Source organism: Theobroma cacao, chromosome 3 (genome assembly GCF_000208745.1).
Source record: "Theobroma cacao cultivar B97-61/B2 chromosome 3, Criollo_cocoa_genome_V2, whole genome shotgun sequence".
NCBI lineage: Eukaryota > Viridiplantae > Streptophyta > Magnoliopsida > Malvales > Malvaceae > Theobroma > Theobroma cacao.
In genome coordinates this window covers 220156-238559 of record NC_030852.1, presented here as the reverse complement: position 1 = coordinate 238559, position 18404 = coordinate 220156, and the positions used below count along the sequence as shown (strand labels likewise).

General features: G+C 36.7%; 2 protein-coding genes and 1 pseudogene across 3 annotated transcripts; 1 reads left to right on the top strand and 2 right to left on the bottom strand.

Annotated features, from left to right (window-relative positions):
* Positions 3577-6500, top strand: LOC18603825 (E2F transcription factor-like E2FE). Of its 2 annotated transcripts, none has more exons than XM_018117634.1 (11): positions 3577-3711; positions 3793-3860; positions 3956-4008; positions 4093-4170; positions 4280-4333; positions 4401-4521; positions 4735-4802; positions 4904-4976; positions 5076-5137; positions 5269-5676; positions 6123-6213. In XM_018117634.1, the coding sequence occupies exons 1-11, from the start codon at positions 3617-3619 to the stop codon at positions 6126-6128; spliced, it is 1086 nt and encodes a 361-aa protein (XP_017973123.1). In that variant the 5' UTR covers positions 3577-3616; the 3' UTR covers positions 6129-6213. The 2 variants fall into 2 exon arrangements, with proteins under 2 accessions (XP_017973123.1, XP_007036090.2); XM_007036028.2 differs by having other exon boundaries at positions 3580-3711; positions 5269-5671; positions 6123-6500.
* On the bottom strand, positions 6728-11416 carry LOC18603824 (mannose-1-phosphate guanyltransferase alpha). The gene is made up of 15 exons (XM_007036024.2): positions 11096-11416; positions 10681-10778; positions 10487-10587; positions 10275-10353; positions 10038-10098; positions 9771-9817; positions 9569-9661; positions 9365-9455; positions 9036-9084; positions 8310-8426; positions 7937-8084; positions 7689-7781; positions 7509-7577; positions 7156-7198; positions 6728-7061 (listed from the first exon to the last, which is right to left on the bottom strand). Exons 1-15 carry the CDS (start codon positions 11151-11153, stop codon positions 6961-6963), a joined length of 1248 nt encoding a protein of 415 aa, XP_007036086.2. The 5' UTR covers positions 11154-11416; the 3' UTR covers positions 6728-6960.
* Positions 11913-18337, bottom strand: LOC18603823 (annotated as a pseudogene).

Sequence of the window (18404 nt, the reverse complement as noted above, 5' to 3'; positions counted from 1 at the left end):
AAAAAAATCTATACACAAATTTAATTGATTATGATAGATAAAATATAATATAATTAAATTATATTTTTAAATAATTATCTATTTATAAAAATATGTGATTAAATAATAATTATTTTTAGTAATTGGGAAAAAATATAATTATGATGGGTAATTATCTTTTGGGATAAATGTGTATTTAAATGATAATAGGGATAATTTTATTTTTTTATGAAAATAATTGTTAATATGGTCAAGGGCATTTTTGTCTTTTTATCACCTATTCCTTTCTTATTCCAATCTTATTTCTACCAACCAAACACTGTGATAAGTCATAATAGCAATTCCTGCTCTATTCCATTCATAATACCAAACAAAGTAATAACTATTCTATTCTATTCTCACTTTATTCTATTCCCACAGAATAGCAATTCTATTCTATTCCTGCCTATTCCGCGAACCAAACGTGCTGTTAAATGATTAATCATTTGAAAATCATGAATCCATACATAACGAACCATTTGAATAATGAAAGCTTCAATATTACGCAAGCAAGTCAAAGACGACAACAAATCTTCGCTATAGCTACGCTGCAACGAGAATGAATTTTCGTTGCAGCGACGTTGGGATTAAGTTATTAGCCAAATGAGGGTTTCTTAACTGGCCGAGGGTTTCTCACTAAACCTCATCGTTTTAAACTTAACTCATTTAGTCCTGAATGTTGGAAGTCTATGCTCAAATATGGTAGCAAAGAAATGAAAAATAGGGTAGCAATTAGATAACATAGGAGACAAAAACAGAAAATTTTTTGCTACAACGAGATTCAATCTCGCTGCAGCGAAATTGTAACCCAAAAACAGAATGTTTCTCGCTGCAACGAAATTCAGCTGATGAAATAGAGAGTTTCTCGCTGCAGCAGAATTCCTTTTGGCTGTAGCGAGAAGCTACAGTGACTATCTCGCTGCAGCGAGATTCATTCTCACTGCAGCAAGAACCAGTTCTGGTGAAGGCTCTCAAACCCTAGAGTTTCTCGCTGCAGCGAGATACAGGGCACCAATGTAAAATTTCCCTTTCTCCCAAAGAAAACCACCTTGCTTAAATATTCAAAACCAATAAAAAATACATAACAACTTCCCAAAGTTTAACATACCGAATTTCACATACATTACATCCATATACATAACTCATAAATTTCTTACAACACACATGTTTACATATGTATACATAAATACGTGTACCCATCATCATCATGCACACCATCCCATCATCATCATCATCACCAGCTCATGCGCACTCCCTACTCGCACATGGTTGGGTCATCACTGGGTTATGCACACTCCCTACTCGCACATAACTGGGTCATCCTCGGCTTATGCGCACTCTTTACTCGCACATAGCCGAGTCAATGTCATTACACAATAATATATTCATGTATATATATCAACGCAATTTGGTAGTGCATGAATCAATAATAGTCACATGTCACAACATAAACCATTTCTCAAGAGCTTGTTCCCAAGGTACTCATTTTTAAGAAAAGTTGTATAAAATCATTCAAACACTTTGTACAAAACAGTCACATTCTCAAAATAGTTTTGATAGGCAGTCCACTCACCGACTTATTGTTGAGCCTTTAGCTGACTCTATTTCCCCTAATGATCCAATTGGAAGGATGGGACTTCATTAGAACCTAGGATCACATTAGCATAAGCAATAGGTCAATTCACACACTATGAACCTTAAAAGCTATCTCTTAGCTAGCTTTCAATTGCCACATTAAATGGCTATCTATGTTCACTATCTTAATCACTAAAAAGTAATGAACATACTCAACAATAAAACAGTTCATACTCCAAATTACTAGCCATTATTCACAGCTAAAAACCAAACTTAATTCATCACTTACCCTAGGGTTCCTTTGTAGTTGAATTCTCTTCCAATAGCTTCCACACAAATGGAATAATTCTCTTTTTCTCTCTCTAGAATGCCCAACTAGTGAGAGAAAGTATGAAAATAAGATTTATCAAGGGTTTTGAAGTGAGAGAGTGAAAGAATACAAGAGTTCTACTCAAAAGGGCTCAAAAGTATGAAAACTAGAGCTAGAGAGAGAAAATCATGCAAGCTCCATATCAAGCTTCCATGGAGGTTGGAAGCAACGTGAAAGAGAAGAAGAAGAAGAAGACAAGTTGTTGGAAAATGGGAGAAGAAGCTGCTGGAAGAAAGATATTTATAGCCAATCTTATCCATTCCCTTGAAATTACCAAATTACCCCTCCACAAATTAGCTTATTCTCCTCCAATCTTTTTATGCAATGTTTTTGCTCTTTTGACACCAGAACAAGATTCATAATGGTCTAGACATACTCGAGTTCATGAAAACTTAAAATTTTAACTCGGGATGAAAAATGACTATTTTGCCCCTACCGTGAAAATCATCAAAATTTTGGTTTTCTTTCTATTTTACCCCTAATTTCACCATCCATTTATGCCTTAGGCCTACTTAGGTCATAATATTGTTAAAAATCTTACTTTTATGGGCTTACTAAGAAAATGACGAAATTATCCCTGATTAGGGATATCGCGTATACTTTCCTTTACGAATCTATAAAGGTCAAGGTCTCACAGTTAAGATTTCATTTGAAAAAATAATATCCCTTTTGGAACTCGATTTAATTAAGCTTGATTATAATCGATTTGAGCAAGGGTTTGAATTAGAATTCAAATTCAAAATTTATATAAAAATATTATTAAAAATTTTAAGATTCGATAAAATTCAAATCAAATATTATAAAACTTGAATTCAACTTGATTTGTTATTCAAATAGCTCGAACTCGGCGTGATAATGAGCTAGTTGAGCTTGAGTATTGACCAATCCAAATTCAAGTAGCTTATAAGTAATGTGACTCATTTACATTTTTATTTTATACTATTATCCTCCTCCTTGTTAATATGTTGCTTGCTAAGGATTATCTAATTTAGCCTTTATGATATTTACTATATTTTTGTCACGTGGTACCTAAAATTACATCACCATTCATTCATCAAGATTTTATTCAACACACTTGTCCAAATTACAACTCACTTTGTCTCCTAAATATATACTGTTTTTAATTTGACTTTTTGATGATAATGAATTTAAAGATTAGATTAAAATAAAATTTAAGAAATATTTATATATTTGGAAAAATAGTTTATTCAACTTCAAAATAGCAATTAAGAATACTTGGACATAATATGATAATCAAACTGCTGTTCAACTTTTTAATAATGTAAAAGAATTTATTATAAAAGAAAAAGAAAAAGGAAAAAAGGTCATACACACAACTTAGGGGAGGCGCGTAGAGATGATGGTGTATTGCGGGAGCGTGAAATGTAATAGCAATAGTAATATTATAGACGTTATGTATGTTATAACGGAATTCAAATTCCCGCTCACCCAATTCCCTGTTTCAAATGTTTAAATTCCCATCCCTCCATTTCCCTATCAAAATCCCTCTCTTTCAATTCCCCAAAATTTTATTTCTCCCCCTCCCCCTCCCCCCAGCCCCCGCCAGGCGCCAACGCCCGCAAATCTCAACCTTCTCCTTCCTTTTAACACGCCCGCCCACTCCGCCTTCCCTTCCATTTGAGCAAGTTCAAGATGCCGATGTCTTCTTCTTCTTCTCTTCCCGAGTCTTCCTCCCGGCATTACACCTATAGCCGCAAGCAGAAATCTCTCGGCCTTCTTTGCTCCAAGTAAATCTCAATTCCCTCTCCCTCTCTTTCTAGATCTTCTTTTTCAATTCTAACGTGTGCATTTTTCTTTTTACGCTGCAGTTTCTTAAGCTTGTATAATAGGGAAGACGTTGAATTGATTGGTCTTGACGAAGCCGCCGCAAAATTAGGTTATTATTTGATTTTTTTTCTTTAATGATTTACCTTCCATTGTTTTATTTTCTAGGATCTGAGTTATGTCTTTCTCTTTCGGATTTTGCTGCAGGAGTTGAGAGACGCCGGATCTACGATATTGTCAATGTTTTGGAAAGCGTTGGGGTACATATCTGTTTCTCTTTCTTTTTAAATATGAATATATTTTTTTGGTTTATGATTTACGTGTAAAGTTTGATGGATCTTTAGGTTCTTACGAGAAAGGCTAAGAACAAATATACATGGAAAGGTTTTGCGGCAATTCCTAAGGCTTTACAAGATCTAAAGGTTATTTCAAAGTTTTTTCTTCTTTGTTTGTTTGTTTCCTTTAGTTTAAAGGTTGAAATTTGAAGGGAAGGTTGCTGATTTCTTTTGTGGTTTCATGTTATTATGGTAGGAAGAAGGTTTCAGTAGTAATTTCAAAAACTTAGATGCCAACAATAATGCAAAGGTATGCACAACATATTACTTATTTTTGCCTTGAACAAAAACCCCGCTTATGTTTCTAATGGTTTCAGGTCTCAGATGATGACGACGACGACGAAGATGATGAAGGGTTCTCCAATCCCAACACTGGAAGCCAGACCGAGACTTCAAAACCTACCTCTGTTCTTAAATCTTCCGCGTCGTCCAAAATTGGTAAATTGGGTGTTGATTTACAATAATCAATTTTGTTTTTGTTTTAATTGCCCTGAGATTTTGATGTTTCATTCATGTGCAAAATTGAAATGGTCTGCTCTGACTTGACATGCAAACCAAGTCACTGTCAATAGGACCATCAGTGCAATTCAATGAAGTATTAATTGTCAGCTTTTGATGACATCTCATGAACTATCTCTGATTTTTTTGCAGATAACCGAAGGGAAAAATCCCTGGGGCTACTTACTCAGAATTTTGTCAAGCTATTTGTCTGCTCTAATGTGAGTAAAAACCTCTTCCTTGTTCTTGCTCTCTGTGAATTGCCATCGGATTACTTTGTTTGGGTTTTCATTTTGGTGTTTCTAAGTAACTTCTTTTTCAGGCTGAGTTGATCTCACTTGACGAAGCAGCCAGGTTGTTGCTTGGGAATGCTCACAACACCTCAATAATGAGAAGTAATAAATCTTAGCTTTTCCCCCTTCATCCTCAATTGAAACATAACCACAACGGATAAACTGATTGACTAATGTGTTGTTCATTTGATGATTCAACAGCAAAAGTAAGGCGGCTGTATGACATTGCCAACGTGTTGTCTTCCATGAATCTTATTGAGAAGGTAAATAGATCATTGGAAAAACTAAAAAAATGAACTCAAACTCCTTTAACTTAGATATCTGCAGCCTTGAAATTGTTATTGTAACAGTGATAGTGCTTTTAAGTTCTTAACGTTGATCTAATTTTTTGCAGACTCATACTGTAGATACCAGGAAACCTGCTTTTAGGTGGTTGGGGCTGAGCGGGAAATCAGACAAAGGATCCGCTGATGCCTTGGTTCTTCACGAGTCAAGAAAAAGAGCGTTTGGAACTGATGTTACAAATATCATTAGCAAGAGGAATAAGGTCGATTCTTCAAATGAGGGGAATGTGAAGCAGTGCATGAAGATGCAAAAGCAAATAAAAGTTGAAAATTTGGTGGCTGTGGCTGATAGAAGGAGTTGGGAGGATTCAAAACAGGGTTCGAAGAGCTACCAATTTGGTCCCTTTGCTCCTGTAAACTTAAGCAGGAGTGGTAACTCTGAGAATAACGTGAAGCGGGTTCATGACTGGGAGAGTCTTGCTTCCACTTACCGTCCTCAATATCACAACCAAGGTAAGGTATAGTTTAATCCTCTATTACACAAATGCGTGCATTTTAACCCATTGCTAATGCGGTAATAAGTTGAGTTTTATATACATCTCCAATAGTGAATGCCAAGGGCTAATTTGTAGCGGTAAAGCAGAAAATGGATAAGGCTTTTTCTATGGATATCCTGTTAGATGTGCTCAATTATTGAAGATTGGGAAGGGAATTGTATTTTGTATTGTGTCCGTCCACATAGTAGTTATATTGGGTATGAAAATGAGGTTCTTGAGATGACATGACATGGGTACTTTTTCTCAGTTTCTGTGATATTTTCTCTAGGTAGTTGCACCATCTAGTCGTGTCATCTTGGCCGATTATGCACATGCATAGTTTGGGAGGAATTACTGATGCCTCCTTGTGACATGATAGATATAGCAAGAAAAAAATCTAAAGTAAAAAAAATAATCTGATAATGCAGCTTTAAGGGACCTGTTTTCTCATTACATGGAAGCGTGGAAATCATGGTACACGGAAGTTGCTGGGAAGAAGCCAATACAACAAATTTCCTGATGCGGCAAGTAGAGTAGAGCATTTGGGAACTTAATTCTTTTCCTAATTTTCTCTTTATTTTCTATTTTTACATGTTTTACATAGAAGAGATGAGCTCTTGTTGGATGCAATTTTCTCTTTGCACCGACTTGAGTGGCAGCACTTATCTGTACACAAAGTCACTAAGAGTTGATGCATAGTGGCCTTGACCATCCATTTTCAGTTGATTTAGCTAAATTTTCTTACAAGTCTTTGCGTGGAAATGGGAGTGGTTTTATCGTTGCAAAAACAAGAAAGAATTATTCCACTGGAATCGAAGAGCTGATGAGTGCAATCTGATGTGACATGGAATGAATCAATGCTGCTTTTGACAGGTGATGACATCATGATGTCGTCAACTTAATCGGATTATCCTAAAATGGCGAAGCATGACGTTGTGTTTGATTATAGTTGTAGCAAGGCAAGATACAAAGCCTTATGCCTCGCAGAATGAATCCAGCATTGACTGACTGGCAAGAGCAAAGGAAATACAAGTGTCCATAAATGCTAACGATTCTGGCATTTAACTTTTCGAAAAAGAAACACACATAGATAATACAACCACCCAAATTCCTTTTATTCTGATTTTAAGAGTCAATTTACATATGGAAAAATTACCTTTATGGAATGCTCCGCTTTTCCTGGTTGACAAAATGTAAAAGAGCATCGACCATTGCAATACAATAAGGGGCAGACAGCACAGGATAGGATGGTGGGTAATTGGGATATCATAGAAGGATTTCATCTTGAACACTGACATTGAGTGTCTTGTTCGGAAGGACAATGCTATTGGTGACCACTACTTCATCTTCAACACCCACTGCTTCTCCTGCCACAAATGTGCCAATACCAGATTCAACACTTTTATCTCATCACACTAATGGAAATAATAAAAGACTTGTATCACTCCAAAAAAAAAGTACCAAGAATTGTAATCCCAAGTTTGGCATTATAATCTCCTTCAGCCTGCAACAAGTTGATTCAATTTAGCACACTATGGCAGGTAAGAAAAAGAGACAAAGGTCTTCTTTTTATTTCATCAAGTTGATAAGCTAAGTGGGGATTGACTGACATAAAACATAATAGTATTTCACTCCTTACATTCCTTTATCGAACTTAATACTGTTATCAGACATCACATTTTTTTCATAATTAAGACATCATCAATGAATCAAGGCAACAAATTATGTTGCAAAACTAGCATAAAAATACACATACAACATCCTTTCAGTCATTGACAATATGTCACATAAAAATAACCATAAGTTAAACTTGCCTGAACACGGGACCATTTCCCAATAGAAGACTTCCACCCAACAATCGCATAAGCGACAACAGCATTTTCCTGGAACAGAATAAAAATGCGTCGCAAATCGGAACAGTGAAAATGAATGTACATGTGTCAGGCTCAAGGCCTAAAATTTTCACTACTTCCAAAATCTCACTCTGGTCATACCATGATTTCAACACCATCAAGAATGATACAACTGATGAGCCTTACACCAGCTCCTATACGTGCATTAGCTGATATTGAGACATTGGGACCAACCTGTTTCACCATGTCGCAGACTAGTCAATCCCATAGATGATGCAGACAACAGTAAAGAAAGAGAATGATCATATAATGGGACAAAGCAACACCATCTTGTTCCCGAAATGGTATGCCCACATCATGATCAGAAAGTAATAAAAGGATATAATTACCTTAGCACTTGGATGTACTTTTGCCGATGGATGAAAATAAACATCACCGATAATGGTGGCACTTTTTGTACCATCCCCACTAGCCAAAAGATTGGGAGAGGTAAACCGAAATTGGGAGAGATACAAACCAGAACATTTTAGGGACATTCTGCAGATATTGACATAGAAAAATTAGGTCTACTAGAAGGGACAAATGATGTTGCTTCATTTTAGCTATGCAATTCACATTTGAGTCTTGGTATTGTTTGATGTTTCAATTTGATTTTTCTCCATTTTCATTATCATTAAAAATGAAAACAAAAACCAGAGGATAGAAACAAAGCAGAGGTGGAAGATATTGAAACAAATAGCACCCCACAACAGTCTGACTTACCCAGGGGTTTTAATTTGTTCCCAGAAATCCATTGTCTCATATGTATACAACTGCTTCTTCCCAGCAAAAGGAGTCAGAATGTCTTGATCCAACCTTACAAAATCTGAGGGAGGACTCCTGATAAAGGGACTCATATCAGGATACATGTTGAGATATACATATGGATTCAGCTAGATCCAAAATGGGGTAATGATAATTGTATCAACAAATAAATGCAACCAAATTCAAATAAACATATTTTAAGTATTTTGCTATACAAATAAATGCCCACAGGAGGTACCACCCAGTATCTAAAACCACAATATGGGTTCAAACAGCCCCAAGAAAATGTGTGAAGGATTCAGTTTTGTTTAGATTTTAACTCCATCCCCAGTAAATCAGTGTGCCTATTGCATGTATTTTTACCTATGTAGATGCATTAAAGCCTAGAATCATTTTGATGGCTTTCGAAAAAACTGGGGAAAAAAAATGAAACTTTATTAACGGAGAGCAAATAGTTGCATTATTCTAATCTATTAATTGCACATTGTATGGAAAATGTGAAAAAATATAGCAAGCCATGTAGGATAATTTTTTCAGCTTAGGTTGATATCAAAGGAAATAGAAATGAACATAAACCAAGTGCAAAAGTTACTACTGTGATTAAGACAAAAGAAGAGCAAAATATGTAGAGTGCACCTATTGTTGCTGTGATTCTGTAAAAATAAAGAAAAAGGATAGACATACCTTGTAGCTGACTGGAGGGCTTCAAAGCTGGAGAGACGTCTCAGATTGGCTATAAGTAAATAAAACATGATTCAGATTCAGCATGATGAAGATTAATTATATTTAGATGTAGTAGGAATATGAGCCAAGGCAAAATTTTCTATTTGATCAAGATGTGGAAAGATGGCATAACTTCAAAATGAAAAACAAACTCTATAGCTTGAAGTGATCCCCTAATAATATAACAGGCCGGTGCATTCATTTTGTGTTTTAAATGAGTACAGAGCCACAACAGCTTGGCAACTTGCAATTAAGAACACATATTTCATTTAACAATCTTCTATACCAACCTCTGTCTTTCCGTTGAGAGGAAACACCCTGTATGGCAGTAAAAATGTCTGGGGTAAATACATAGACACCACAATTTATATGGTCACTTACCTGCATTATGGAAAGATATTAGAGCAGAGCATCCCTTAAATCCAAACATTGGAAGAAAAAACAAAAAATGAAAATTTTGGTAAATGTAGTCAAATCTCTGATACTGCACATACGAAAGTTTCAGGTTTCTCCGTATAATGTAACAGTTCTTTGGTGACTGGGTCTGCTACCAACTCCCCAAACTGACTGGCTGACTCAGCTGAAACCTATAAAGAGAAGAATGAGGCCAAACTACACAAGTACATGGTAATACCAATAGATCATGCAATGACAGAAATTTCCTTATGTAAACATCTTGCATTTCAGCTGACCAACCTTGATTACTAGGATGGTCCCCATTCCACCATATCTTTTGTGAGCCTCTGTGCATATCAAGAAAGAAAAAAGGCAGAATTAAGCCTCCTGTAAGACAAATATAAAACTAAAAGCAACAACCTCCCAGTCATTCCATCTGTCTCAACTACATTTTAGTCCTAAAATATTGACACCAGAGACTTAGCAACATAAAGATATCACCAACAAACTCTAATCAGAAAATTAAGATTGATATAACACATGGTCAAACATTGCAAAGAAAATTACCAAGCATTTCTGGCAGTGGAAAACTGCAGCAAACATCACAATTCAGCAAGAAGATATGAGACTGCAACAAGATAAGCACACAACACATCTATATTAGTGTGTGAAAGTGAAGTATGAATGAACAAAAAGTACAAATTAGAATCTGTGTATGTCTGTCCATTTCACTCTACTAAATCACAAGAAAGTGTCAAGACAAAAGGATATGCCTCTATGAAGGAAACAGGTTAAGAAATAAACCGGATTGTCTTCCATGATCAGATCTCTGAAGTTGTAAAGTCCACCAGCTGAACCATGTGGCTTGTCTTCCCTTAAGTATCTAATAGCAGTGTAAAAGTTAAAAAAAGAAGAAGGAAGATTAGCACTAAGATTTAGCAATCATAAAGACATGTCAATCTTCTCATGACCATTGTATATTTAGCTGAGTGCTGAGCACAAAGGCAGGAAGTTACCTGACAGGAACTCTTAGTTCATTAGAGATTGATGAGACATACATTGCAAATTCACGCTCCTCATAGAAACCAACTAGATAGATCTGGGCTAGGTTTGGAATCTACAACAGAGACATTGACCTTAAGCACATACCAGAAGTGTTAAACAAAAAGTGCATTTTTATATTCTATTAGATATAGATCAAACATCGCACCCTTTTACAAGCAGAAATTGGATGATGAACCATAGGTTGTCCGGCCAAAGGAAATAAAGGCTTTGGAACGTTCAATGACAATGGTCGAAATCGAGTGCCTGCAATATGCAAAATATCAAAGTCATACCACGTCAAACCTTCACATTGAATCGAAAATCCACATCAAATCCAAAGGAAATAATGAAAGCATTTCAATTTTCAGTCCAAAGATAGAAGTTTTCACTAATTTGACTCGAAATTATGAACATTAACCAAAGAAAAAAGGCAGAAGATGTCATTATTCATTCGAACAAACTTCATATCTAAACCAAATAATCCGAACAGAACTATAATGAGCAAGCCATAACATCCAAGTGCATAAACTTCCCCATGAAAAACTTGTCTCTGCACAGTCTTTAGAACATAAAAGGCATACCTTTAGTGGGTCCACCGACCATGATGACAGCAACCACCTTCTCGTCTGAGCTCCCCATCTCGAAATCAACAAAAATCCCAGATCTCCAACACAAAGCGCAATAGGCAAAACGAAATCTTACATAAGAAAGCTAAGAGTAGCCTCTCCGTAAAAGAAGCTAACAAAATGAATTCACATTCTACACATGACCCAGATGTACGATTTGGATAAACATTGAGGCATCCAGTACCAACCAAATGAAGCTCACAGTAGCAGTACGACAATAATTGTGTGTCGCTTGAAAAGTTAGACAGAGAGAGAGAGGTGAGTGATGTAAAGAGATATAATAATAATAATAATATTAATAATAATAATGTAAAAGAAAGAAAGAAAGAAGGAAATTCTCTTGTGGGGTACAAAAAGAGGAAGGATACTTTGGAAGCTGCAGTTTTAGTGAGATAAAATGAGTTAGAATTTTGGACATGCAAAGACAAGACGGACACCACCGGGTAACGATAAGTGGCTAAAACGAAAAAGAAATAATAAACGGCCAAAGCAAGGAAGTTTCCTTAGGCAGGCTTTAGGTACCTGAAAGTTTTCAGGTACTCAAAACTGTTTGAGTACATATTTCCATGCCTCTGCTGTCCGTCCGTTTCACTGTTATTGCGGGAAGAGATGGGCTTTTGGGGATGGGTTTGGTGGTGGGACTGCTTGCCTTGTTGGCTGCTGGCCCACTCCACTAGGTTGGGATTTGGGACGAATATTCAAACGTATCAAGTATGTATGTAGTTGTTTATGATGAATTTTTGCTCATTTAATTTTAATTTAAGAATAGGCATAGAGAATATATGCACTTATTATTCGAGTAATGTCTACATCCAATTCTATAAATATCCACAACTCCCATCGGTACATGAATTATGCTGGCCGGTATTCGCTATCATATATCTTTGTCAAGAAATAAAAACATACCAGTAGAATAATAAATCTGTATCAAACTCAAACCTACGTGTCCTTCCGTAACACTGTTTTGACCACCAAGTTGGCGGCACCTTAAATCTCTGAGTTGGCTATCTGAAAGTACGAACCAGTCTTTAAATTTGCTTCTAAACTAGGAAAAAACACCAAGTGAGATGGAGCTTTCAATCTCGAGAAAAATATATACAAGTTTGACAAGTTGTTCCCTCAACCATTGGCTGAACATGCCATGCGACAAACCCACCTCACCTTTTTTGTTTGTTTACAGCCAAAAATCATGGCACTCTGGCTGAGAGAGCAGTGTCCTTATGTAACAACTGCTTCCGACTCATAGCATCCTACGCACCTACGTCCGTAACACTACTTCCACGTACAAGGCTAGCACAAAACCAGTTAATAATGAGTAAGAGCATTTCTCCCTTTCTTTGTTTTGTTTTCAACATAACTCGCAAGCGATTCACACTAACCAAATCATACATACAGAAAGTATTTGGATTTTCCAATTACTATCAATCTTTCCATCTTTTTACCACTATTATTGGTAGACCTGCAATTGCAAACACTAGTATTTGTATTTCCAAGGACAACTTCGTTGCTTAGGAGACTGGTACCACCCCCATGGTTCATCGCACACATACTGTGTCACCTGTTTCACATTCAAGTAATTTTCAAGTCCCCTGCCACAAACATACCCATCTGTCAGTACTACCTCTGACTTTGCTCATTATACAAACGGGAATTAACAACATATAAAATGCCTGGCTTCTCTGTTTTCTTTGACAAACTGGATATGCATCTGATGATTACGGTAAACTATCCAAAAATAAAATAAATAAATAAAGATAAAATACCATTCCCCTAGTTCACGCCCAAAGCCACTCCATTTGATGCCTCCGAATGCTGTTTGGAAGAAGCATGGCTGTGAACAATTGATCCACACAGTGCCTGCCTGCACAACCTGCATGAAAGAAGCTAAGGTAAATACTCATTTCATTATTCGCAAAACCAACTGCCATCGTAGGCTGCATCATTGCAATATGCTTCAAACACAAGTCTTACCTTGCTTAAACGATCACACCTTCCCAGATCCTTTGATATCACAGCAGCTCCCAAACCATAACTAAATAATATTACAAAGAAACTATAAGAACTTGGTTGATCAAACTGATAAGCCCTTTTTCTTTTTTTTGGTTGGGCGTGGGGGTAGGTATAAACTTAAAGGTTAGAGAAAGGACTAAACAAATCACTAACTCACACTTCATTGTCATTTTCTAGAGACAAGGATCGACTCATTGGAATTGTATACATAAACTTACTGGGTATCATTTGCCAATTCAATGGCTTCATCTTCTGTGCTAAATGTTTTAACAGAAAGAACAGGTCCAAAAACTTCTTCTCTCCAGATTTGCATAGAGGTTTTTACATCAGTGATGATGGTTGGTTCAATGAAGAATCCTTTCTTTAAATGCTGCCAAACATTTTATGAATAAGAAAAGTGAAGAATTTTGAAAGGAGAATAGTGCCAAGTATTGAGAAGCAGAGAATTATACCTCAGGACGAGCTCCGCCATACAAAATAGTTGCACCCTCACTCTTAGCAGTAGAGATGAACTTCAATACTTTCTCATACTGCAGCAGATTACTCAAATATTAATATGGATGAGATCTGGCAAATTTGAAACCTTAGATATACCATAATAAGGATCTTTTGAGTTAAACCAGTTGACAGATCAAGGGCTACATTCCCGACAAAGAAACACATTGCTCCACAGGAAATTTTCTCAATGAACAACCAAATCAAGCCAAATACAAAAATAGATTTGGCATTGGAGAGTAAAATGGAATATAATTGATTTGCTTGAAAACTTGGCATAAGGCAAATGATTTGAATGACCATAGATTATTTAAGTGGGAGGTAAAAATAGTACTAGTTTCGAAATTGAGGCTTTCAAACTCTTACTCAACTCCTAATAATTTCTATGTTATATAGCGCATATACTAAATTCTCCATCTGCAGATAGGTTTCAATTTTGTGCTTTTTTATCCAATCTCTGTCCCCAGCAATGGTATGAAGATCTGTCTTAAACAACCTGTGGAGCTCCTTTCGAGCCCCTCCTCCCAGTCTAACATGAATACATGGTGAAACATACAGTTGAAAGAATTGCTTACCTGCCCTCTACTAACAATGGGGCCAAGCTTGCAACCTTCTTCTAAGGGATCTGAAATTTTGATGTTCTCACTCCATTTCACAAGCCTATCCAGAAATTCCGCTGCAATGCTTTCCTGTGAAACAAATGAAAATATTGACTTTTCATGAAGGAGTTGGAAATATAAAAAAGATAATGAAGAACTAACAATAACATGCTAAATGGTTAATCGAAAAAATCATGGTAGTAGAAGCACGGTGTTCTCTTTCTTGGATTTATGGTTTAAGGCTTTAGTTGAATGCACATCAAATTTAATTTTCTTGCAACTACTGTCCAATACAAGAGGGCTTATGAACTTATGAAGAAGGAGATAGAGAACACTTTTGATGACAGCGCACAGCTTATAGAGATGAAGAGACAGGCTTAAATATAACAATGGAACATGGAGCCATTAAAGAGATTACTTCATACTTATTCACTGCTAGGTTGGGGACAAGCTACTGCACATTAAAGAGCTAGGAAGGGTGGAAGAGTCAATAAGGTTGTGATAGTTGCTGTTTCGATGCCTTTTCAGTTTGTTAGCTGACTTTGGTGAGCTAAAGGCACCAGGTTGTCTGGGCACTGATATCTGCCTTTCTATTAGTTTGGTCTGCTCCTGTAATAGTTTACCCAATGGGTGTTTGGACCTGCTGAATTGAGATTTATACAGGTAGATTTGCCGGATTAAATATCTGCTGAGGTGGATTCAAAGAGTCCTGTTTGGCTGTGTGCTCAGTCTAACCAGTTTATCAGTTTATGAATGGATTGGACCAGTTCCCTCTTGGTTGTGGTCAGTCTGAACCAGATAATATCGAAACACAGTCCTTGGTATGTATCATAACCTCATGCCACATGTAAAATGATAGAAAAAAGAAATTGATAACTCTATAAAGGGCAAGAAACCAATGAGTTCATGCACTTACATGCACAATAAGACGGGATGTTGCACTGCAGATCTGGCCATTTGTATAAAGCAACCATATAAGGTCCATTCAACAGCTAATAAAAGCACAGGCAAGTAAATTAGCAACAGCATAAACATATACTAATTTTCTGCATTGATAGTTCAGATGACCAAAGTCTTATGAACCATTTGTTTCTGCAAAAACAAGTCAAATCATATAAGAAATACTAATAATTCGCATGCTTAAATAGTGATTTTCATGGCACTAACCCTTGTCAATGTCAACATCCTCAAACACAACTACTGGACTTTTTCCACCAAGCTCTAAAGAAACAGGCTGCCACAGAAACCACATAGAAGATTTTATGCACTGGATTATAAAAAAGTTCAATGATGAGATTTTAGAACTTCAACATACCTTGACCATTTGAGAAGCAGCTGTCATTATCTTGACCCCTGTGGCTGTGCTTCCAGTAAATGCAATCTGTTAGCAGCTAATTAATCATTAGCAATTATGTCATGCTAAATGTCTAGTACCTCAAATCCCCCAGTTGTGATTCTGCCAAAAATCATATAAAATTCAAATTTGTAGAAAAAGTTATTGAAGAAAACGATTAAAATCAATTTAACCTTGTCAACATGGGGATGAGATGCCAAAGGTGCACCAGCTTCAGGGCCCAGTCCAGTCAGAATGTTGAGGACACCAGCAGGAAGATCAACGTCCCTACACACTTCTGCCAACTCCAAACAGGTCCTGATATGGAAAAGGAAAAATAATGAAAGGCAAAATAAATGAAAGGATCAATATTGGTCCCAAATCCAAAATCAAGCCAATGTTCCCCTAAATATACTATTAAAAATGACAAAGTAACAGGAAAACTGGTGCAGGTAAATAGAGAGCATACACAGATGCCAACTCAGAGGGCTTCAGTATTGCAGCACAACCTGCAGCCAAGGCAGGAGCAACTTTCCATGCAGCCATCAAAAGCGGGTAATTCCTTAAAAACAAAAGAGAAGCAATTCTTAGTTTATTGAATATCAAGGTAAACATTGAAAGCTGATATTACTTTGAACAACAGTCCATGTAATTATTGCAAGCCCTTGAAGGGTCTCAGATCATTGAGGACCACAATTATCATAAGTTACCCTAATAAGAAGCAAATGGAATAGCACTACGCTTAAATGTGCAGCCTCCATGATAGTGTATACTTTAACATTAAGAGGAACAATTTAGAGCACTTATTTACCAACTAGGTCCATCAGAAAGCAATTTAGGAGTTAAAAGGCAAACACATTGATTCACTTGGCTTTGTAATTTATATAACAAATGGAAGTACTTTAGGCAAATCAAACAAGCAAACCCAAGAACAAAACCACGTTATGCACAAATCTCAAAAAAGTATTGGGTGACTGGGAGAAGAGCAACACTCATGGATGATTCCATCAAGAAACAACCGCATGCAGTGTGGCCGAGTAAGCAACAAAAATATTACTTAAACACAAAAAGAAGTGAAAAAACAACAGGAAGAAACTGGAAGTACCATGGGATGATTAAACCAACAACCCCAATGGGTTCCTTGATCACATAGCTCTTAAATGTCTTCATAGGAAGAGAGACTGGAGCCTTTTGCTTGGCATCTAAACTTTCAGCGAGGTCAGCATAGTACTCAAAGCATCCAGCAACATCCTCCTATAAAACACAAAAAAGCAGGTTAAAACCCTACAGAATATGGAAACATAACATCTCCAAAGGTGTTGCAGGCATACCATGTCCCCTTCTGCTTCACCAAGTGGTTTCCCACAATCAATTGTTTCAAGTTTTGCAAGCTCAGATTTCCTCTCTTTTATCTGGATCACCCAAAGAACCCATAAAATAAGAGGTCAAGACATAAAAAAGATCAAATCACTTTCATCGAGAGAACAAGAATGTCAAAACAATCGCAGAATCTAACAAACACACAAGCATTACATTTAAAAGAAAACTCTGACAGGAATTCTGATTAAAAAGAAATGCAACATCTTCATCAGTCAATTCTCAAAACCATCACATCTAAATTTGCTTAATTAATTCCACCTAGCTATTTACTCATATCAGTGTCGCCATTTCTTGCGGTTCACTTGGGTAGTGAATCTAATGAACATGGATTTTTTTCAACAAGCTTGCGTTGCAAGTGTAAGGCCCACAGCATGTTCAGAAGTTTCTTGAAAGCATACATATTGTTTAGTAGGAAGGATAAATCTAAGAAATTAAACAATTTTCATAGGGAAAGGGTGCAATTTACAATTTTTGCAACATTGGCTTCTCGAATAGATAACAAAAGTAAGGTTCCAAAATTGATATCCATTTTTTGGATAAATGAGACTGGCAAAAGCAAATAGTGGTAGCAACTAAGAACCAAAAGGAAGGCTGAATTTGCAAAATTACCTTAGAAGCAATGGCACGCAAATACTTAGCACGGACAGCAGCGGAAGCCAAGGCCCAATCTTTCCCTTTGTTCCGAGAAAGTGCTCTACGAGCGGCTTCCACCGCAACCTCCACATCTTCAGCAGTCGCCGCCGGAATATCACCTGAAAAAAAGAATAGAAGTATCAAACAATGAACAAACCACCATTTTCTATTTTCTATAAAGCTTAAAAGAAATATGGAGTGACTATCTTATATTTAAGGGAAGGAAAAATTTTAATAAACGGATGATTTGTTCGGTAGTAGGATTGATGATAGGGATGCGTTTCTTGAGTAAAGGCTCTCTCCACTCGCCGTCGATGAACAGTTGTCGGCTTGGAATCGGAATAATTGCCATTTTTTGCTCGCTCTTTTCCTCCAGTAGAGTCAACAGTGTACTGATATGCTCTCGTTGCAATAAGTCATCATTGCTCGTGAAGTTGAAAGTGATTTTTTTTTTGCCTTTTTGTATATTGTTTGTTTACTGGCCCTTTTTTTATTTCGATGGCTGATGTAATGTATTCTTTTGTTGCTTCTACTGTACTTGACGTTGTGGACTGAGACTCCCCTCTCCCGCCATATTTTGTGCTAATTCAAAACATTAAAAGATACCGGCGATCAGTGCCGTCGGATCTAGCAACCGGCGCTATAAACCAAAACTCGAGATCTCGGCGTCAAAAAAACGCCAGATCTGGCGTCGTTGGTCTCCGATCTAGAGCCTAGCACCAGATCCAGCCACTTTTGGCGCCAGATAGAGCGAATGAATGATTTTTTCTCTTCCTTTCAAGTTTTCAACCTACCGAGACCACAAAGCATTATC

Excerpts from the sequence above, each read along its gene's own strand:
- LOC18603825 (XM_007036028.2), top strand. The coding sequence starts at position 3,617 with ATGCCGATGTCTTCTTCTTCTTCTCTTCCCGAGTCTTCCTCCCGGCAT. Across the intron at positions 4,009-4,092 it reads ATGTTTTGGAAAGCGTTGGG|GTTCTTACGAGAAAGGCTAA; the intron begins GTACATATCTGT and ends ATGGATCTTTAG. Across the intron at positions 4,977-5,075 it reads CAACACCTCAATAATGAGAA|CAAAAGTAAGGCGGCTGTAT; the intron begins GTAATAAATCTT and ends ATGATTCAACAG.
- LOC18603824 (XM_007036024.2), bottom strand. The coding sequence starts at position 11,153 with ATGGGGAGCTCAGACGAGAAGGTGGTTGCTGTCATCATGGTCGGTGGA. Across the intron at positions 9,818-10,037 it reads TCCACTGCCAGAAATGCTTG|AGGCTCACAAAAGATATGGT; the intron begins GTAATTTTCTTT and ends TGATATGCACAG. Across the intron at positions 8,427-9,035 it reads GCCCTCCAGTCAGCTACAAG|GAGTCCTCCCTCAGATTTTG; the intron begins GTATGTCTATCC and ends TCCCTTTATCAG.